Source organism: Pipra filicauda, unplaced genomic scaffold (assembly GCF_003945595.2).
Source record: "Pipra filicauda isolate LSUMZ 115617 unplaced genomic scaffold, ASM394559v2 scaffold147_size4022426_pilon, whole genome shotgun sequence".
In the NCBI taxonomy this organism is placed as follows: domain Eukaryota; kingdom Metazoa; phylum Chordata; class Aves; order Passeriformes; family Pipridae; genus Pipra; species Pipra filicauda.
The window spans coordinates 3,454,327-3,476,537 of record NW_024103962.1 but is presented as its reverse complement, the minus strand read 5'-3'; the positions used below and the strand labels follow the sequence as shown (position 1 = coordinate 3,476,537).

Below are 22,211 nucleotides of genomic sequence, written 5' to 3'. Positions count from 1 at the left end.
CCTGCCATGGGCAGAGACACCTTCCACTAGACCAGGTTGCTCAGAGCCTCATCAACCTGGCCTTGAACACTGCCAGGGATGGGGCATCCACAACTTCTCTTAGCAGTGTGTTCCAGTGCCTCACCACTCTCACAGAACAGTTCTTCCTAATATCTAATCTAAACCTACCCTCTTTCAGTTTAAAGCCACACCCCCTTGTCCTATCACTACCTGCCCTTGCAAAAAGTCCCTCTCCAGCTTTCTTGGAGACCCACTTTAGGTATTGGAAGGTACTATAAAGTCTCCTTGGAGCCTTTTTTTCTCCAGGCTAAACAACCCCAGCTCTCTCAACCTCTTTACATGAAAGAGGTGCTTCAGCTCACTGCTTGTCTACGTGGCCTCCTCTAGATTTGCACTTGCACACCCCTTGTTGGGGTCCCCAGAAAGGGATGCAGTACTTCAGGAGGGGTCTCATGGTTAGAGGGGGAGAATCAACTCCCTTGACCTGCTGCTGGTCATGCTTCTTTTGATGCAGCCCAGGATACAGTTTGGCTTTCTGGGCTGCCAGTGCATATTGCCAGGTCGTTTTGCTTCCATCTGTTTATGTGTAAACATAAATAATTCATTCAATGGTTCTTTTTCTACCAAGAGTAACAGAGCCATACTGAAAAAACAAAATGACAACAAACACTTTTTTGCCCCATTTTTGTGTTGACAGATGAAGCTGTGAAATATACCAAACTGATAGAGAAGACTCTTACAAATATTTCTAGTCTCAGAAAAGAAATCCTGGTTAAAGTAAGCTAAAAATTGACAGGTTTCAGTTCGTAATAGTTTAGTTACTTGCTGCAAAATTAACTGTCATCATCTGATTTTTCTTGATGAATAGTATACAGTAGAATTCGACAACGTAGTGAAAACAAATTAATGTAGGCTTTGGGTGGGATTTTTTTAAACATTCACTGTTTTCCCAGTTATCATCCCAGTTAGGTTCCATTCTGGCTGTTTGAGGAAAATGAGATCCTGTAAGCAAAAGCAGATGGAGTTACAAAATATTTAGAGTAGTACCTTTCCATAATAATTCCACTTAAATAAAATGGGAGTTAATTTTTTTTTCATATTTGGACACAAACTAGCTACTCTAATTTCCTTGTTCAAGCTGAATATAAAGCAAATAATATTAGTGAAAGTATATATTGCTTTGTTTTCTCTGTGATTGTTATGCAGGCTTCTGCAAAATCAACTGTTATTATTTGCCAAAAAATATAAAGAAACTAATTTGCAGCATTTGGTTTCTTCTATAAACCCTTCAAGATAGACAGTCTTGGTTATGTTGGTGTGATTTTTCAGGATCATATATTCCTGAATAAAAATGGAAACTTTTGGAGAAAGTAGATAGCATCTAAATTTTTTTTCTAGCAATTATTTTCTGTATGAAAGGACAAAATGCATTTAAAGAGAATGAGTGCAGATTTCTTTCTTTATATAGGATTTTTTTCTGAAATTCCATGCATTTGTTGTTTCAAACCGAAGTAACTAATACAGAATTCACAGCAGCTAAAAAACTGATAAAAACCCTATAAGGTTGAATCTGAGCAACTATTTGCTTATTCTGGAAGTAACGGAATAGTAGTGACCTTCAGTGGGGCTAACTAGCACATGTATTTCTGCAATGCATTTCAGAATGCAATAACAACAGAAAAATTAATATCAATATATGCCATCTGCTAAAAATACTATTAAGAATATTACTCTTTTTACATTCATCTTACTTTTAATTTTTTAAGGTTGAATAAGGGCATAAAGTATGCTTTAATGTAACTGTCCTCTTCTCAGTCAAGTAACAGTTCTATTTAAAAGTCATTAAGATTTACTGTCCTTAGCTTGCATAACTGCTGTGCTGTCTGTATCTCTATATGCTTTCATGTTTTAGGGGAAAAGAAGCAATATTATTTTATTCAGGAAAAAGTTTTACTTGTCTTTCAGTTCAAAGAGATATTATGCTTTTGATGAAAAGGGAGCTGGTGCTTTCAGAAGGCGTACTAACACTTAAGGAAACACAGAGAAAAAAGTAAACACGTGCTTTTGTGTTTTAAAACTGGCTAAAATGCTTGTTCAAAGTAGGAACTAGATAAAACCTTCATCCATTAAACCTAAAACTTTTATGCTGAAAGACATCAATATGCACTCCCCAAAGGCCATCTTTCCTTTTCTGACTCCATTTTCGTTTTGGCAGTGGTAATTCAGTCCAGGACTTCCTTTGCTTCTGGTGTCTTCCTTGGGTCAGCACTTGCTTTCATGTGGGCTGTCAGATCCTGCAGGGTGTGAAATGCCCTCAGGTACTCTAGATTTAAATAGGACAGAAGGCTGATAGTCTCAACAAGGATCTCCATGAGGTTGCGGGGAATACCTGGAGGTCTTTTGGGAAAACCAGGGAAGAGACGGGTTGTGTCTTGTGCCTCACAGCCATGAGGGAGAGAAGCACTAAATGTGTGAGCTGATGATCCGTGCTTTTTAGATGTCAAAATCTTAAGTTATTTCCCTTTAGATTTTCCCTTTGTTTAATAAATATATCTTTTCTTACTCTAGATTGGTGGGATTGGTCTAAATGAGACCATATTTCATACCTGACTTCAGGAGGCTATATACATATCCCATAGTCCAAGAAAGCCTCAGAGCTGTGTTTGCAGAGGCAGATGGCTTAGCCTACACCAACTCAGCTGTTTGTATTCCAGCTTAGGCCTTTGGAGAGTAGGAAAAGAAGTGAAATAATGTTTGAGAAGTATCTTTACATGTGGTTAATTTTTATATATATTTGTTTTAGTGTTTCTTTTCCCCCGTGAACTGAAATACAAGATTATATAAATGGGAGTTCTTTAGCTGAAAGCCTTAATCTCTGTCTCATGAAGCATTCTGTCTCAGTTTGAATTACTTTCTTATGCACAGGTGAGATGATTAGAGATTTCTAAAAGACTCCACTTACTTTGTAAAAGAAAAATCATATCCTGTATACTTAATAGGATGGTGTGAAGGAAATAATTGCTCGTGATTTTTCTACATGCTGAAATTCCTTTCTACTGTAAATCACAATGGCTTCTTGAAAAAGCAAGCTGGGAATGTAAACAAAATATTTCAGTGAACTAAAAGCATGAAATTTGGGATTTATTTTGCACTGCACACAATAGTACAGAGGTAAATTTATGTTCAATTACTGATCCATTAGGAACTTTTGCTTAGAATCACAAACTTTTATGAGAAATTTATCTTTTCTGTAAATTCGTATATTTAGACTGCTCTCTTTGTCAAAGAATCACATGAGACTCTCTAAAGTGACAGTTCACCAAGAGGCTTGGATGAGGGCATGGAGTTGTACTGAGGGTTGATAGGATGCTGATGAGCTACAGAGTGCTCCTCTTCCACTGTCTTCTGCTGAACTCTTGCTGCAAAGGAAAAACCCACACACCTGCAGAGTTTTAAGTCGCTAAAAACTGTGGAAGCAGAAATTAATTCTTGTTCCTTTGAAGAATTTAAAATATTTCTGCAGTCTTGTAATTGCACTTTCTTGAAATGCTTGGATAATGACATTTTATCAAAAATCTTTTGTTGAATAGTGTGACATTCTGGGAAATTAAAGACCTGGTGACAGTGTGATTTGCAGGATTGATTTCTGCCACATCATGAGAGTGTTGAAAAGTCAATTGAAAATCTTTAAAGAATTTAATTTGAAAAAGTACATATGCTTGTTCATCTTTGCAGGTGTATATGCTGACAGAATGAGTAAGCTTGCAGTTATTTAAAAATGTTTAAATTTATCTCTGTTCAGGTAACATTGAAAGTTAAACATGTTACTTGCTTTGCTGAATCAGGAATATAACACATAAGTAGCTAGAAGTTTAAAGTGTGAAGTCAGTAGAAGTTATTTATGCATGGTTGTTCATTTTGTCTTCTTTTAAGATTTCACATTAGTGCTAATTGGAAAGATTTCTCAAGAAAAAAAAAGAAAAGGGAAAGAAAAATAGAAGACTAGCTTCACACTTTTATGTACTTGATGGTGAGCCTCACTGACAAAAAAATACCTTTTTTTTAATAAGAAAATAATACCATGAATAAAGATCTTCAGACCTTTTTCTTTTAGAAACGTGGCAGTGTCCCTTCTTTTTTAACCTTAAATTTTTGAGGAAAGTGTTTTATAATATGCTGGTATATGTTAGGACTGCATCAAGAAGCAGTTTTGTTAGGAATGAAGTATGTGGCTATTTGACGTGTGTAAAATAACATGTTTATACATATTTTCTCTTGAAGAGCCCTTCTTCCTACCTGTCTCACTAAGATTAAGCAACTGTGTACTTATGTGTAAATAAGGAGTTTCTCTTTCCTGGCAGTCTCCTTACACTGTCCCCTGCACAGCTCTCTCTTTGCCAGAATTTCTCTGCCTATCTCTGATTCAGGGTAAATGGTCTGGATACATGGGCTGTGTATGTGCAGCATATAAGCAAGAATAGATACAGAAAGAAAAAATTGCTGAGGAAAAATTATCGTATTTTTGAACACAGACCTGGGGAAAGGTCTCCTGAAGTGAAATAGGGTGCATGAAGAAAAGTTTAAAACAGGAAAGAAAATTATAGCTTACCTGATAGGTCAGGGTACCTGCATTCACTTTGCCCATTTTTATCAGCTTAACATGATTTGAGGTCCAAGTCTGCTGATCATGAGGGTTTTAGTTCTTGTTTTAAATGTGTGGCTTCACTTAAACCCAGGTGTGTTCACAGAGCACCTGTGCTAGCACAGAACATGTTTCATGGGAAACTGGATGTCCTCACCTCTGGGAATAGCAGCGCTCCTAGAGAGAAAAACCAAGTGCTGGAGACTTGACATGTTTTAGCTGTTCCCATCTCATTTGTTTCTGTAAGTCTGCCACAGCTTTAATTTGCTAACACTTCTGCTACATTTTATTATTTGTAGGGAAGACAGAAACATGTAGAGGCAGGGTAGTTTTTCACTCTGCTGGAAAGAAAGTGGATTGCTTTGCCTCTGGGATGGAGAGGCCAGTAAAACTTGCTTTACCCAGCAGCAAGAATTGATTTATTTGTAAACAAAAATGCAAGCCTGTTTCTTCAATTACTTATAGGGAATAAAAAAGAAAGATATTGAAAGAAAGCCCCCAAACTCTAGAAAAAAAAGTTGTTTCAGATTTCCATAAAAATTGCAGCATCAGAAAAATTGTACATGTACTGTTTTTGTCAGTACATCTAAAATTCACAATTTTTGTTTTTATGTGGATCACCTGAGTTAATTTATTTTATCTACACATTGATATTTCTGTTGACTTTTTGTGCAGAACGAGTGTCACTTTGTCACATTTGATATAGATTTACACTTGATAAAAATATGGGGGTAATAAAAGTTTCATGATATTGTTAAGTATTAACTTTTTCATTTAAAGTACATCATGTTTTTGCCAGCCGTGTTAGCCAGGCATCTTACTCCCATGGAGCAATCTTGCTTAGAGGAAAAAAGCAAGTGGGAGTTTTTGAGTTTTGGATCTGATTCAATATTGCTAGTATAAGAATTAGAGGTAAAATTATTACAAGCAATAACAACAAAAGCAACAACAAAAGGAAATAATTGAAAAAGGGAGAGAAGTCCTACTACTGATGAGATGTACATACTCTTTAGTGGGCGAAGTGACAGCTGAATGAAATGAAGAACCTGTACTGGGAGGCAGAGCTATCTGAATTGATGTTTAAGCTTTTAAAAGCATTTTAACAGTTATTACCCAGTTCCTTTAGAAATTGCCTTAGCAACTGAATGTGGGTTATTCAATACTGCAACAGCTTCCGTATCCATACAGAGACTTTCCTTTCAATGCTCCTTCACCTCTCTAGCACAACACTTTGACTTGACTTGAAGGAAACTTATTTTCTATGAATATTTATAGCCTGTTCTTTTAAAAGAAGTTTTATTGATTTGATTACTGCTCCCACAGAACACAGATGAAAAGAAACCACTGAAAGGAGATCAGCTGCTGTCTTGTCAGTTCTTGACATTTTATTAATGTCAGTATAGGTTTTCCCGTTATTATTCCTAGTTTAAAGAGGGGTTTTGGTAATTGAGAGAGGTTTTTTTAATAAAATGTCTTTTTTCAGGCTTAAGATGGAACATCATAATCTTCAAAATAATGTACTTACAGGTTTGCAACATAGAATTTTGTATTAGTGCTAAAAATAAGAATTTTGTAGGTTGGATTCCAGAGAATAACAAATACCAAATAAACAGCAGTACTTCATTAACAACATGGTTCCCAAATCAATGACTAAAACTAGAGAATTGTCTTCTGGGAGCTTGAGCGGATGAGTGAAATGATTGAGTCACCAACCCTGGAGGTATATGAAAGATGTGTAGATGTGGCACTTAGAGATATAGTTTAGTGGTGGGCTTGGCAGTGTTAGGTTAATGGACTCAGCCTTTAAAGAGCTCTCACAACATGAAAGATTCTATGATTCTATGAAGAAATTATGCACAACTGTAAAGTAGAGATTTTCAATTTCATAGCAGAATATTGTTTAAAAAAGAGATACCTTTACTTCTGTGTTATTGCACAGGGCTCCTTCTTCAGCAAGACTTATGCAGGAATTTCTTAAATTTAAAAATTAAATTATTTTCTGTACATGTAATTGAATTAACTTGATGGAAGAGCATTATCTGCGTCCTCATAATGGGATCCACAGGCAACAGCTTGTAAGCGATGGCTGTAACACATAGAATGTGCACGTGTGAAAGAGTTCTTGAATATATGTAACATGGGAATATTGTACTTTCAAAGCAAGAGTATTCGTGTTCAATGCATCCAAGTACTTAGATTTTAGAATAATCCTTGTCCTTATTCAGCCTTCAGATTCTCTTGGACTGTGTTCAGGAATGTATGTGCATGGACATGTGCATCTGTGTTGGCCCTGACAGGAGGGCAGTCCAAAGATTTTGTAAATATTGACAACATATATCTATGTGGTCTTGACTGAGGTTCTTTGAAAACTTTGGATGCCAAACTTTCACTAGTTAGGGGTCAATGTAATGCATAGTCCTCACCCATGGATTTGGTGTGAGTTATGGACCCAGAGAATTTTGGAATTTCCTTCCCTCTGTGCTTCAGTTACCTGCTTGTCAAAAAGGGAATAGGAATTTCCTAGTTACTTCACAGTGTTGAGGGAAGTCACATGGAAAACTGAAAATGCCCTTATATTAGTACTAACTAAAATCATAAAACCCCATGAAATATTTATAAATATATAAATATATGACACAGGCATACACAAATATGTCAAACTTTGAAGTGTAGGACAGAGTTAAGAAGAGGTAAGGAAAGAGATCGGAGTAAAAATGTGGATTTTTCCACACGATGAACACAGACATGCAAGTTATAGTATTTCTGCAGTGTATGCAGAGATTTCCCCATAGTCAGTAAGGGTACATACACTATCTTTTTGTTTAATAATTATGTTTAGACCATTATTTATGCTAAAAGGCATATCTTATTTGTCTGTGATTAAGTGCATATCTTTGCTTTGGCACTGATGGGCAGGGATGTATTTAAACGCTAATCTCCTGAACCCAAGTAGTCATCCAAAGGGAAAAAGCATTTTAGCTTCTAGAAGTTCAGTGAGGTACCTTTCATAAGGATTTCATCAGATAGCTCCTCAGGGCCTAGAAAAAGCATCTTTTGATCTCTTAAAATCAATTTGACAGTCAGTATCAAAAGGGTAATCGCTGTAATTGAGCTGGGGGTCAGGGTGGATGTGAATCCGTGGCGATACTGCCATCAGTTGCACACACTGCCCAGTGGCTGAGGCCAAGGGCGTGGTAACCGCTTCCCCTGGCTCCACCCTCGTGGGATTCAGCAGGCCAGGAGCTCAGCCTTTTCTCTGAGTGTATGAAATCTTCTCAGTATCAACTTTCTATAATTCATTTTTGTGTAATTAAGAGTGTGCCTGCTCGGCAAATCATTTATCCTGCAGTATTGAGCTGTCCCATCAGTGGGCTGCATATCCAAAGCTACACTGAGAGTAGATTCTCATATCTCAAAATATGTGACATTAATTTGGTATAATTTTCGCTTTATTTGATACCTGAAGAATGATGCCTTGTGTAGTCTGAGTTATGTCAAAAACAGTGAGAAAACATTTACTAGTGTTTGAATTTATGTTTTCTTGTTTGGAAAGAAAATGTTTCAAAACTTCCCCAGACCTTTCAATCTCACTCGAGATATTTGCTATAAATTAATCATAAGTGGTGACACTCTCATCCAGTCAATTTTACAAGTAAAATCTAGTCCTGGAACTCTCAAAAGCATCTATAATCTCTCACATGAGAAATACTTAATTACAACCAGCTAGTTTCAGTAACAGTTTTCTGTGAAAAACATGCTCATTTGGAGTTTTTCTAAATCCACTCTAAATATGTGGGTCTAAAAGACCTATCTGAAGAACTGAGTTAGTGGTTAACTGGAAAGCAAAGGGATCTCTTTCTCTAGTTAAAACAGAAAAAAGATATTTCTTTAAATTTATTGTCAGTCTTCCTTTTTATGAATGTTTGAGTGCAAGGACACACTCATCATCTGAACAAAAGTGTCTTGTCAGTTGTACGAGAATTCATAGCATTTCAGACTTCTCCATATTCACAATATAACTTGATGTTTGTCATGAGGGAGAAAAAGACTCAACCAGAAACTGAAATTACAAACATTGATAATTATAAATCTATTATTGCTTTTGAGCAAAACAAAGTTACTAATTTCTGCTTAATAGCAAATCTGCTTCAGATGAGAAAGTTACAGACACTTTTATCCTCAAAGAAAGATGTCAAAAAAGATAATATGAAAATAAAAAAGAATCCTATAAAATCTTTCTTTTCCCCTTTCTTTTAGCATATCTCTGCTTCCACCTCTATTGCTGACCAAGAGGACCCAGATTCCCTTTGACTCTGATTTGAATATCAGAGGCTCTAAGGGGTTTGGAGTTGAAACTATGGTATATGTTATTTTGTTGAGTGGAGCAATTAGTTACAATCTACTTACAATGGCTTTTTATTCTTAATTCAGTCAGGGGTCGGTGGAAACTCCTTCTAAAATGCATTTCTTGTCCACAGCTGCTTCTCAGAGACAAGACCTTTGGACACTAAAAGCGTGCTAAGCACTTAGCAGGACATGAAAGAGATGTGGTGAAATTAGGAGGCAAATCATGCTCCTGGTTATGAAAGTGAAGTGGGGAGGGTGCATCGGGGAGGGACTGTCTGAAAAGGACACTATTTTGGACGAAACTGATCTCATTTGGCAAGTTAAATTTTGTACTCTGTACTGTTCACTGTGGATAGCATTGGTTAAAAACCTTGAGGGAAACTTTCCAATAAACTTAGCAAGTTTAAATTAAGCCCTTTGTTCACTTCCACTTCAAACCCAAACTTTTCGGTTGATATGAGGAACAAACTTGTTCTAGGAACCGGTAGTAGGAACCACTTAGTAGAAACAGAGGAAGTGATAAACTGCGCAGGACTGAAGGTGTGAAGAGTAACCAAGGTACTGAGGCTGCCTTTATGACTGCAGTGCGTGTGTCCTGTTCACATCCCATCTAGGCAACTCTGAGGCAGGGAAAAGGCAGAAGAGCATGGTGTGATGTGGCTTATTCCCTGAGGTTTCTCAGTGAACAAGACAGTCACAATCATACTTTAAGCTGGCCTCTGGGGCAGAAGGGAGAACTCTGAAGTGACAACACCATGTCAGGGAGCTACTGCAGTGGGGCCGGGCATTCCTGCCCTGCACATGGAGAAGAGCTGCGTGATACGCAGAGATATGTGGTGGCATTCCTGTGACCATGTGCTCCCCTCCAAACACTGTGCCCCAAATTAAGTTTTCCTTGTTTTTTACTTAACAACAAAATTTTCTTTGTCTTAATTATTATTATTTAAAGAAAATAATAATATTTTTCTGACACAAGCCCCTTGGGAATTACATCAACCATATGAAATATAAATACGTTTCCTCTCCTGTTGTATAAATAATGGATTAGCTTTTCACTGGAGAAGCTGAAAGTAGGATGGAAGGTCAATTTGTGTAACTCACAAAGTAGGCTGTGGTGTACAGAAGCAGCCTGTTATAAAACATGACACAGTAGGAAATGTGTTATCGAAACCCCTTGGTGGATCAGGTCGCTAAAGTACATCGCCTATGCTGAGAGCACTATGGTTTGTATTATGTGCAGTGAGCATCTGGACACAAATAAACTCCTCCCTGTTGATTTATCTGGTAATGTGTGAGAGTTTTGAAAAAGTATTACTGATAACACAATACCTTTTCTGTTGTTTATCAAAGAAAAGCATCTGACAGTTTCTAGGATGAAAAGCAAGAATTTGAGTGTAGAAGTGAGTCAGCATCTTTCCCTCAAGGAAGACATAACCAATTTAGGGAGGGGAATATACAGAGCCGAACGTGAACTTAGTGTCCTCTTACCAATTAGCAGCAGATGAGAAGCATGCTCCAGAGCAACTGTCTCTGTAATAGCTGTGAGATGCTCAGAGAATGCCTGTTTATTTTAAGAAGTAAGCCAAGAAAAACTGCCTGCTTGGCATGTGCTTCACTGCACTGGTGTTTTGTCACTATTACAAGACATCTCTTTTGTGGAGCAAGTGCATACAAAAAAAGAAAAAGGGGGGAGAGACCAATTTCCAAATCCCATAGTATGAGTTTTCTAAATCTGATGTATCCAGATTCATGATTCTGAATTCCATTGAGACCTCCCAGGAATTACATCCTGGAACTATTCAAGCATCTGTTGATGCATAAACAGGCATGTTTATGAAAACAGCTTGGATCTGTTTGTCCCTTTTTGGTTGGTGATGAGCTAATTTTATTTTAAAACTCAAGAGTCCTTACCCCTTGGTGCATGAAGGGACAGAGCAAATTCAGTGGAGTTGAAATTTCCTGAATTATAAGTAACAGTAATTTTAGTCCTGACTCTCATTTAGGGAAGCATACTAGGTTAGTCTAAAGTTCCTGTGACTTTTTTCCATTTGCCTGATTCAGACTTTTTTTTTATTATATTAGTGCAGGGAAAATTTTAAAAGCTGTCAGACTCCACAACCTGTATTTGATATTTCCTGTAATTTTGCTCTTTTTGTTCAGTTTGACAAGGTTTATTAGTCAACATTTGGGGAAAATTTTTATATCAACTTTCTTTTGTCCAACTGAACTCTATCAACATTGCATTTGTTGTTTATATAATGACTATCTGAACATAGATATTAGGGCAAATTATCTAGGAGTATAACATGTTCCCAATGTGATTTATTTTTATTTTAATGAATCATAGGATCACAGAATGACCTGGGTTGGAAGGGACCAGGATCAAGATCATCTAGATCCAACCATCTCTGCCATGGGCAGGGATACCTTTTACTAGACCAGGTTGCTCAGACACCCATCCATGCTGGCCTTAAAAACTTTCAGGGACAGGGCATGCACCAGTTCTCTGAGCAAACTGTTCCAAATTAAGCGAGGGACAGCTTTGTGTTGTGTGTACTGCAAGGAAAAAGTAGTTTTGGCAACAAAGCTCTGGTGTAGCTTACCTACATGAGAGCAGAACCAATAATTAGGATAATAGGTTTCATAAAGAAAACCTGTATGTTAAACCAACATGCTCAGAATATTTAAATACATTCTGAAAAAGCACTAAGCTATTTTAAAATTAAAATTTGTCTATTATCTCATTCACAAGAAAAATGGATTTTCATTGAAGGTCTTATGTGTATATGGAGCATCTCATGCAAAATATAAGACACTAACAAATTTCTCAATTACATGCTAAAATATTTTGCTACTTATTTATGAGCTATTTTTGAGGGCATTCTGTGGGTACTGGGGCCTGTGCTCTTTGTATTTCAGTTTCTCTGTTCTAAGTGGACCAGCAGCAAATGAGCCAACTCAGGCATTTTGGGGTGCTCTTTTACACACAAGCCAGTGAAGACAAAATGATTTCCGCTTTCATATGGACAGAGCTGTGAACTGTTTCTCTAAGATTTGTTTGCAACACTGAAAGAACCAAAGCCTTTAATAATGAAGAATCTAAGCAGTCCTGTTTATGCTAGAAATCCCTGTTTTGCTCATCCAAGTGGTTTTTTTCAGACTGCTTCACTTTGAAACTCAGCCTGTCTGAAGGAAAATTGTATGTTGCTTACAGGTACTGCAGCCAATTACAAGCCCGGTAGCAGACACTTGCAGGTAGCAGAGGCTAAGGCATAACAACCAATTGCTACTAACTATATGTAGTAGATAAGAAGAGCTGTCATGTAATTAAAGAAAACATTTCTCAGAGTTTTTCTTCTCCACAGTACACACAGAAGATAAGTTGGTGAATTGTTCAGCAGTTTAATTTTAGCTCAGAGTGCATTGTATGACCTACATTTTCACTTAATTTTTCACAATGTTTGCTGTGTCATATGGTTAACCTGGTAGGACTTGTTTTTAACTGTTCCGTTCCTGTAGTCCTTTTAAAATGTGTAATGTAAAATCTGTTACCTCTTAAACATCTCAAGTTGTTTGTAACTTAGGCTTTGGAAACATCTCACCACGCACACAAGGTGGAAAGATATTCTGTATCATCTATGCCTTATTGGGAATTCCTCTGTTTGGTTTTCTATTGGCTGGTGTTGGAGACCAACTAGGGACAATCTTTGGAAAAGGAATTGCCAAAGTAGAAGATACCTTCGTTGTGAGTATGCGGGCTGCCTCGTTTGTTTTTCATGCTGCTTGTTATTCTAAATTTAACCATTGAAATTAAAAGTCTGAAGAACAGGGTATAGCTCATCAGCGCAACCAGATGTATAGCAAAAGGCAGGAAGGACTTGACGTAGTCTGAACTTGTTATTGTACACTTCTAATTGGGTGAATTGGATGAAGCCAAACATTTCCTGCAATGATTATGGCTGAGAAGAGGAACAATATCCAAAGTATTTTATGAAGCCCAACATTTCCTACAATGATTGTGGCTAGGAAGAAAAACAAGATCCAAAGTATTTTATTTTTGCTTTGCCCTTGTACTCCTCAGCTTATTGTGATCCTTGACCTTATAGGATTTTATATAGATTGTGATAACAAATCAGTGACTCAAAGAGATATAAGAGGGGAGCTGTAGGGGTAACATGGAAATTGTTATTGTTGCTGTGAATTGATTCACAGATCATGTTTTGTATCTGAGTCTTAAAATCGCAATTCTTAAAATCTCTGCTTAGATTCCATCATACCCGAGGAATGCTTACATTTCCAAGTTTATGGGTCTGTAGGTGACTAAAGCTTTGGTCATTCACAGCAGCAAGACAGGATAAAAGATAGAAAGCCTATTGGTGCTCCCCTGACATTGGACTATACTTTGTGGTCTCCTCACTAGGCTGTATTCACAGTTTAAGGTGCTTTCAGCCTCTTCTGCTAAACCGTTTAGCACAGACTACAGTATCATGCCCTTTATTTTATTTGGCTACAAGTTTTTAATCATTCATGTGAAGTAGCACAGCTTCGATAGAGGAAGAGACCCGTCAAACAGACTAGAAGCTTGTGCAGATATTGATAAAAGTTCAGGTTCTTAACAACCAATGCCTTGAATCCAGAATCTGCTTCACACACAAAAAATTACATTAATGTTGCATTTTACTAACAGATTTTTGAAGATTTTTGAACCAACTTGACTTTGTAGCTTTGTTTGCATCAGCACTGCTTGTGTTAGAAGGCCTGTTTTTCTGCAACAAGCCCTAATCTTTCATGGGGGACACCTTTTCTGTATAGAAAGGATCTGACATGGCTTTATTTTTGAAGCAAAGCAAACTGGGCCTGTGCTGAGTAGCCTTATGCAACACGTAAATACAAGCCTGAAAGGTGTTAGAAAAGGCATATATTTTTGGCTTTGAACTGTAAGTTCAGGTCCAGACAAGGTACTAGTGAATAACATAGAAATCCACTGAGGCTTGTCTAAAAAAGGCAAGAACATTCGATAAGAACATTTTATAATTTCTGGTTTTTTATAACTGATTTTCTTTTCTTAAAAGTATAGAAGATCTGAAATCAATTTTTGTGTCTCTTTTGCTCAGAGGGATTATGGTTTTCCTTTTTTTTCTTTTTCCTCATGGATGTATCCCTGCAACAAGAATGTCCCAACACAAAAAGCAGTATCTTTCCCTCTTTTGACAACATCTGAAAGAAAACACTAGTCTTTAAGTTGCAGTCCTTTATCCTATTTATTAATTCTCCTAAGAAACTGGAAGGTGCTGATGTGTCAGAGCAGGGAATTTTATGTTACCATAATCCAAACTGCTACTGTGATTTGGGTTACAGCAGCTTGACCTTGGTCATGTTGATTGTAAAATACAATTTCCATTAAAACTTAAAAACAAGAAAACCTGCACCATGAACAATCTGGTTTCATTTTTGATCTATTTTTGTGGAAATTTCTGGGTTTATATATTCCCTTCTTTTAAGCTGAACCAGTATGCATTGGATGGATGGAAAACTTTTTTTGTAAAATGTTAAATTGGCTGACCATGTCAAATGGGACTTTGCAGTAGTCTGTTCTAGCTTTGGTACAGTTTAGAAGAAAATATTAGTAGCTGACACAATACCTTAACAACTTGGTTCATTAAATCTACAGATTATCTCAAGATGGGGAGAGAACCAGAAGGTGGAAGACAGAATTAGCATTCAAAATTATCTTAAAAATTTTGAAAAGAAGTCTGAATAGATAGGTTGAAATTCAAGAAAGACAAATTCAAAGTACTATTGGAAGGAATAATAAAATATTCAATTATATGTCAATTACAGATGTATAGGTGCAATTTTATAGAAACTTTCTACAGACTCTAGGGGCTCATATGGGTTAATGTCTTATTGCTGTGGAAAAATCTACATCACAGTTGAAAGTATAAATAGGAAAGTAAATATAATAATAGGCAAAACATAAGAAAGGATCCTTCCACTCTATTTTGTGCTATTTTTTTCATATCTAGTTTTTAGTACAACACTTAGTGAGACATGGGATAGTCTGCTCATGCCAAGTAGTAACAACAAGAATTGAAAGGGGAAGAAAAACAAAGAAATTAAGTTATTTGGACTAAAGAACATATGACTGAAAGAAAACACCTGTGAAAGTTTGCTGGAAAGACAAAACTAGCAATCTTTTGATTTGCCTTGGATAAGATCATAAATAATATACTTAAACTGAAGGAGTTGAGATGCAGGTTATGCATTGGAAACTCTCAAATGACAAGAGCAATTAAGCACAATCACGTGTCTGGCCAGTAATATGTTTGCAGTGGCTTAAGTGGTGTTTTTGTCTTGGACCAGGTTTGGAAAAGGTGATCTCTTACATCACTTCCAGTTCTGTTTTCTATGGTTGTGTTTAGCCAATTACTTGACTAGAGAGAACCGTATGGTTAAAAGTCACCTTATTTGTTTGCTTATTTGTGGATGCACAGAAGTAGAGATATTACAGTTGCCTGCACTGCTTGAAGGTCCCTTGAATATCTAGACCCCCCTCAAAACTTTAGCATGATCAGCTGTTAATATTAATTAATGCTATACATGCCACTCACCCAGAACACAAATGTGGCCACAGTATGACTATCCTAGGATAGTCATGTTTGCTTTGAAACCTCTTCAAAAATAAAATCTTGCTTGGATTTTCCTGTTTGAGAGTTATAATGCACTGTCTTCTAGAACAATGCAGTGAACACCAGGGGTGATGGATGGGTATTTATGTGGAGTTATGTGCAGTTTTATTAACCACGGATTTCTTCTCTTTCCCCTTTTATTTCCAGAAATGGAATGTGAGTCAGACAAAGATTCGCATAATTTCAACAATAATATTCATACTGTTCGGCTGCGTGCTGTTTGTTGCTCTTCCTGCAGTTATATTCAAGCACATAGAAGGCTGGAACACACTAGATGCAATTTACTTTGTGGTCATCACTTTAACTACCATTGGATTTGGTGACTATGTTGCAGGTAAGATTTTCTCCTAACTTTTTATCTTATAACATTTTGCACAGTGATATTAATTCTGCATTTTTTGTCTTATTTTTGGGTCAGATATGTCTCTCTTGTGGTGCCTGTCTCCCAGTTTTACCCTTTATCATTCTTGTGTCAGTGCCTGTAACAGAACCTGCCCTCATTTTGGTTGATGTGGCAGTCTAGAGATGGGAGGTGGGACAATGAAAGTCATGGTACCTGTTTCTACATACTGTGTTTATTCTGCTCCTATACTGTTAAAATAAATTTAATTTTTAGATAGTTTTTTTTTATTTTGTTCTTACAGATAATGAAGTGCAAGAATAAATACAGTATTTTAAGATGAATATGTTTTCAGCTGGAGTTGCTAAAAATGTCTCACCCTGTAAAGTTATATGATTTAGTTTTTGTGTGCCTCCCTTACTTTCAAAATGTTCCAGAAATCTGTTTCTGTCATTGAAGTGTCTGTAATGCTATTGGATCCTGCTTTGGGGATTTTTTTTTTTGTCAGTATGTGTTTGTCCCATGTGTGTTTTGTAATGTAAGGAGAAGATTTAGCACAATTCACAGATAACGTGTCCAACTTTTATGGTTCTATTAACCCGGATTGGTTGCAAATAACTTTGACATACTGAGGTAAAAAAAGCTTGGGCTGGTTCTCTGTGTCAACTTTTTTATTGAAAAGGTGTTAGAGGTGTTAGTCCACTTCCCAGAATAGATTTAAGTGTATGCTGTCTCTGTTGAGATAGCATGTTGATCAAAGTCAGTGATGTGTAGAAGTGAGGATTAGAAATTCAGAGCTTTGTGCTTTGAGTCTGAGACTTACTTTCTTCAGTCTGATTTGATGCTTCTGCTTGTGTGGCACCATCAACTCTCTTGCATGAAACACCTCTCCCAGCTCTGAACTCTGTGCAAGGCAGAGGTGGCTGAGAAGGACAGAAGTGCTGGGCTGCTGTCCATAGCTACTCTCCTGGAGGGTAGCGTTTATAATAGACATCTACGTGCTGTGGGCTCATCCTGTGCCTCATCTGTACCCACGGCTGTTGCATGAGTCCAAGTGCACCAAGCTGAGGGTCTCAAACTGGGTAACTCCTCTTATAAACTCGCATGAAGTTTTGCCTTATGGCAGTAATGTGACTGGTCTTTTTGATGGCAGAGGGTTGTTGAAGCCCGACAAGGACCTCTGAAGTGTCTGAGCTGTTTGACATATTCACAGAATCACAAAATGTGCTGAGTTGTAAGGGACCCACAGGGATCATCAAATCCAGCACAAGACCACTCCCAAGAGTCATAAATGATCTGGGTAAAATGGGAGGAAATTTAGTTATTGTTGAAGATACTAAGCTATGAAAGCATTCTAAAAATGAAGGTTGCATGAGAAGTTGCCAAAGATTCTTGTAAATTATAAAATTGAGCTGTAAAATACAAATCAAGTTTATTTGAACTTTTACATAGTTATTTGTGATGTTCATTTTTTTTGTATGTGTGTCACTGGTTTCTCCCTTTCCCTTTTCTTTTGCATATTCTTTTTCTTATTTTAATTCTGTCTTCAGGATTTTGTGATTCTGATCAGGTACTAACTAGCATCAAATAAAAAATTTATGGTGTTTCCAAGTCAAGAGTCTGTGTGCTTTAGACTTTCATTCCTGAAGGGTACATGTATGTCAGGGAATAAAAATGATAGACCTATGAAGACCTAGTTATATTTACTGTAAAGCATTATGTGAAATGCCCACTTGGCTCTAATGAGAACACTGAGTACATTCATCATTACTACCATTATATATTTCCATAACTTTTCTATTTGTAGGCCACTTGATATCATAATTTGTTCCTACATCACGTCCGCTTTTTAATTTTACCAGGAAACACTTTCTACAGAATGTCCTTGAATTACATTGTCCTATAGCTGATGGCCTTTTATGGTTCACTTGCTACATTTTATTATTTATTTTAAAATCCATTATTTCGAAGTGTCATGAATGTTTTCTATTTTCTTTGAGTAAAGTGTAAGACTGGCATTCGAACTGCAATAAGTTATTGACTGAAAGTTTCAGTATTTGGAAATGGGACTTGTACTCACAGAGATAATGCTCAAGAGAACAAGGTTAGATGTTGACTCCATCCTAACTGGGAGATTAATGTTGCCACTGGACTATATTTTGTCAGAGATGAAGTTGACAATATTATCATCTTCAGGCGGACTAATATAGTTTATGGCCAGTGGCTTGAAGGATTTTTCAGAGAGGTCCACTTGTTTTCTCGTTATTTAACATGTCTGGTTAAATAAAAATTCTGAAAAATAGGTAAGATATTAATTGAATGTGCTTTGCATAGTGGAAGCTTACAGTCACCGTGTGTATAAGTACTAAGCTATTTGAAAAAAACTGACATTGCAAGTTCTCAATACAGCTGAGAGAATTTGTCCTAAGGGCTAGGCTTCCTTATTAATTTTGAGGAAATATGAAGAATCTTTTGTACTCTAACAAATTACTAAGTTTTCTCTATGATTTTTGGGTTGCTTGTTTTTCCTTTAGGTAAGTAAAAACTACTGTGTGGACACAAAGGGCCACTGATGTTTTGTGGTAGGCTTTGTCTAGAGCATTCTCCTTGAAGCTGTGGAAAGCTGAGTCTGTAAACAGGGGAGAAACATAGAGTTAAGGCATGGAATGCTCTATAAGGATGTGGGAGAGGTTGTCGTGATAGAATACGGGTACTGTATCTGAAATTGTGCCTCTTGAGCATGGTGGTCTCAGTTCGTCATGTAGCAGACAGAATTGTGCTTCAGTCCACTTAGTGCCTCGGTGCAATGCATTTGGAAAAAATCCTCACATTGGATTCCACAGAATTGCAGTTAAATCTGAAGTGTAGTGGTGGGCAGTGATATTCTAATTTGCAATTATAGCAGAGTGTACTCTTAGCAACAAAAATCAAAATGGCAATTCTTTTAGCACACCAGAGGTCCACATGATAACTCATAAATATGTGTCAGTTTTGGCTCATGAAGTTCCCTCAAAAATCCAAAATTCCTATATAGTTGAAAACTTTCAAATAATCTCCTTTTTTCTGGGAACTATCATCTCAGAGAGAAAAAACATAAGTTTGCAAACCCTACATATAAATCTCATGGTTGTATTAACATAGGTATTGGGGTTTAAGGAAATATTTCTTACAATATCTGTCATTTTTCATGATCATAGAATTTGCTGCTTTCTGGCACTACTACAGGTAAGAGATGAAGAGAAGCCCTGAAGAACTTTTAGGAGGCAAAGGAGAGTGTGTTTCTGAAAAGCTGTACCAAAAGGGAGCCAACAGAAGAACTTGGGATTTAGGAACGTAATGGTGTTAAAGGCTGTAGTGCAGATTGTCATATTAGAAATTCTTGCAGTTCTCCAAATTTTTTTCAAAAGTTTCTTCTCATTTGTACATGAGATCATGTACTGTGTTCCCAGAAACTAGAATGCCAAAACATCCCCTTTGGTAGTCAGAGTCTAAGTTGTTATTTGGAGCCTGTGGAAATTTCAGCTGTGGTTTCCATCAGCTGTGGTTTCCATCAGCAAGATGCCTTAAGGCAAACATAAAAGACTGATCACTCATAGTTCATGTAGGGAGGGAAAAGAGGCCTTATAGTGCATTACAAGAAAATATATGAACTGTATTCCAAAAGAAAATAAACTAAATGTTCCTCTGTCTTATGAAATTGATTTTTCTAATTTTTGGAGTGGTTGAACTTTTTTTTATGGAGACAATTTTCTTAATTAAAGAAAGCTTAGTGTAGCTTTTCATGAAAAAAAGAAAAACTGTATTATAGCCTGCACTGTTGTATGAAAATCAGGACACAGTCAAACATCCCTTTTCTTGTTTTCAAGAGAAGCCATTGACTTGAACATGACAAAGGAAAATCCAGCCAAAACTATGAATTTCTTGTGAAAGAGAAAAAAAATCTTTCCATGTCAATGTGTCATTTTTTATTACAATGAAAGGTATTATTGGGTACTAAAGTTAGCACTGAGGCACATGAATATATGTACAAATGACAATATGTTGTTCAAATGTACAGATAAATCCTTTAACTTGCAGAGCAGTTTGGAAAGTTTAGTCAAATATTTCTAATGGAGTTAATCTAACAGGTTTCAAATCTAAATTAGGTGACATGTCCAAAACTTGACTGAATTAAGTAGAGGGCAGAAATATAAACAGCACATCAATAGTCTGTTTCACAGTGGGGTATAATGATGACATAAAATTATTTCTCAATTGGTCCAGTTAAACAGATCACAGAATTTTACAGGTCTTACTTTAAAAATGTATTCCAACTTTTTTTTTTTTTTTTTTTTTTTTGGGGTGGTGGTGGTGGTGGTGTTTGTTTGTTTTGTTTTCCTAGTTTGAGTTCTGATTTTTAACTTGCTGCTTTTTTATTGTTTCAGTCTGTGATTGAATCTGATGTATGGCCATTGTAATACAGACACCTGGGTCTGCACTGCATTGGTTGGACTGAGACCCGGTTTGTAGAGTGCTGAGATATTTTAGTCTCATTTAATGTCACCAAACTGGAACACTTCACCTGGTGGTCAATAGCAGCCCAGTTGATCTGCTCTCACCATGTGATACTACAAACTGGCAGAAAGGCCTCTACAGAAATCAATTCCTGTCACACTGAGCAAGAGGTGTGTCAAACATCCCATAAGAGAGCTGTGCGCTCTCCCGCAGGCTTTGTGTCTTTTTTAGGCATTTGGAAGTGCTCTTTGCTCCCTCAGGACTTCATGTCCATAACAGGGGCTATCTGGTGTGAACTATGCAGCCTGTTTTAAGTTTAAGTTGGAGTGCTGTCTTGCTTGATGTCTGTGCAGGACAGTGCATAAGGGGTGTTTTATACCTATGCTTTGTATTCTGAAGGAGCTTTCCATTTTCCATTGAGTAGCATCAAGTGACTCGTATGGCCTACTTACATTCTCCCTCACAGACAGTGCAATATTATCTTGTCCCAAGCCTTCTGCATTTCCGCATCTCCTCAGAAGCTAGCCTTTTTCTGTCTCTCTTTCTGCAATCCTCAGAGGTAACTCCTTTCAAGCTGCAGGGCTGAACCTCCATATTTCTTTGGAGTGGGACAGGTGACATTTGTAGATTAAATGTGTTTGCCAGATATTTCACAACAGATGTGATGGACAGCTACTCATTATTCTGCAATTAAAACTGAATTAAATAATATTTTTTTACCCAGACTAATTTTTACTGCTTATGAAAAATCATAGACATTTCCTGATTTGAAGGGTCAACTTCTGAATAACTCAGAAATTTGTGCTGGTATGGAATTAAGATACTCAACATCAAATGTTTCTATTTTGAGTCAGTTAGCTGTAGAAAGAATGGGGAAAAGAGTGGCAACAGTAAAGAAAATTATTTACTTAAAAGATATTTGTTTTATGTATATAAATAAGTAAAAATATATATATTCGTACACTTGAGAAGCAGAATCTGTCCTAAAGCACCACTGAAATATTCTCTAATGCTATTCTTCACTAAAATGGAGTTCTTCACCTCAGTAAGGAGTATGTGTCTGGGCCATAGAACAACCTATGCTTTCCAAAGTGTTGAAAATCCCAAATAATTCAGAAGTCGTTTTGCAAACATAAGCATGGTGGCAGCAGCAATATAGTAGCCTCTGATGAAGATGGATGGGAAAACTCTTTGATTTCTCATATTTTGGATTAAATCTTTACCACAAAACATCTTGGCAATGAAGTGTGGCTGCTCTTGGTAACAGATTATGGCAGTGAAATTGCTAGTTAAAGAGTAAGCATGCTCCAGTTGTGAGATTTCTTCTTTATTGTGGTTGTAACCTATTTTGGGTAGAGGTTAAACAAAGCTGGGAAAAAATTTTGTCCTACAGCCCACAAAATTGGTTTTGCCAAACAAACAACAGAATTCAACTTCTGCCTTCTCAGCATTTTGCTTCCTAAAGGGCTACATAAACCAATTTGCTTTGCAAAAGAAAGATGATAGCGAATCATATTGATATGCTTTTTATAATGTTACGCATAAACTCATTGGATTATTGCTGTACTTCAGTATAAGTACATTTAGCTATGCCCACTCATGCCTAAATACATTCATACCAATTTAAATGAATTGTAATTCAGTAGGTAATGAATTCACTTACTTGGAATTCAGTACAGTTGACTTTCGATCATGTTTT

The 22,211-nt window shown here is 36.8% G+C and overlaps 1 protein-coding gene across 3 annotated transcripts in view; it reads left to right on the top strand.

The window, feature by feature from the left end:
- Window positions 1-22,211, top strand: part of KCNK2 (potassium two pore domain channel subfamily K member 2) — an 87,759-nt gene that overhangs the window by 44,833 nt on the left and 20,715 nt on the right. For all 3 annotated transcript variants that reach the window (XM_039378799.1, XM_039378800.1, XM_039378801.1), the window contains 2 exons: window positions 12,574-12,734; window positions 15,826-16,012. In XM_039378799.1, coding sequence (XP_039234733.1) covers window positions 12,574-12,734; window positions 15,826-16,012 — 348 coding nt within the window. The remainder of the gene's footprint in view (window positions 1-12,573; window positions 12,735-15,825; window positions 16,013-22,211) is intronic.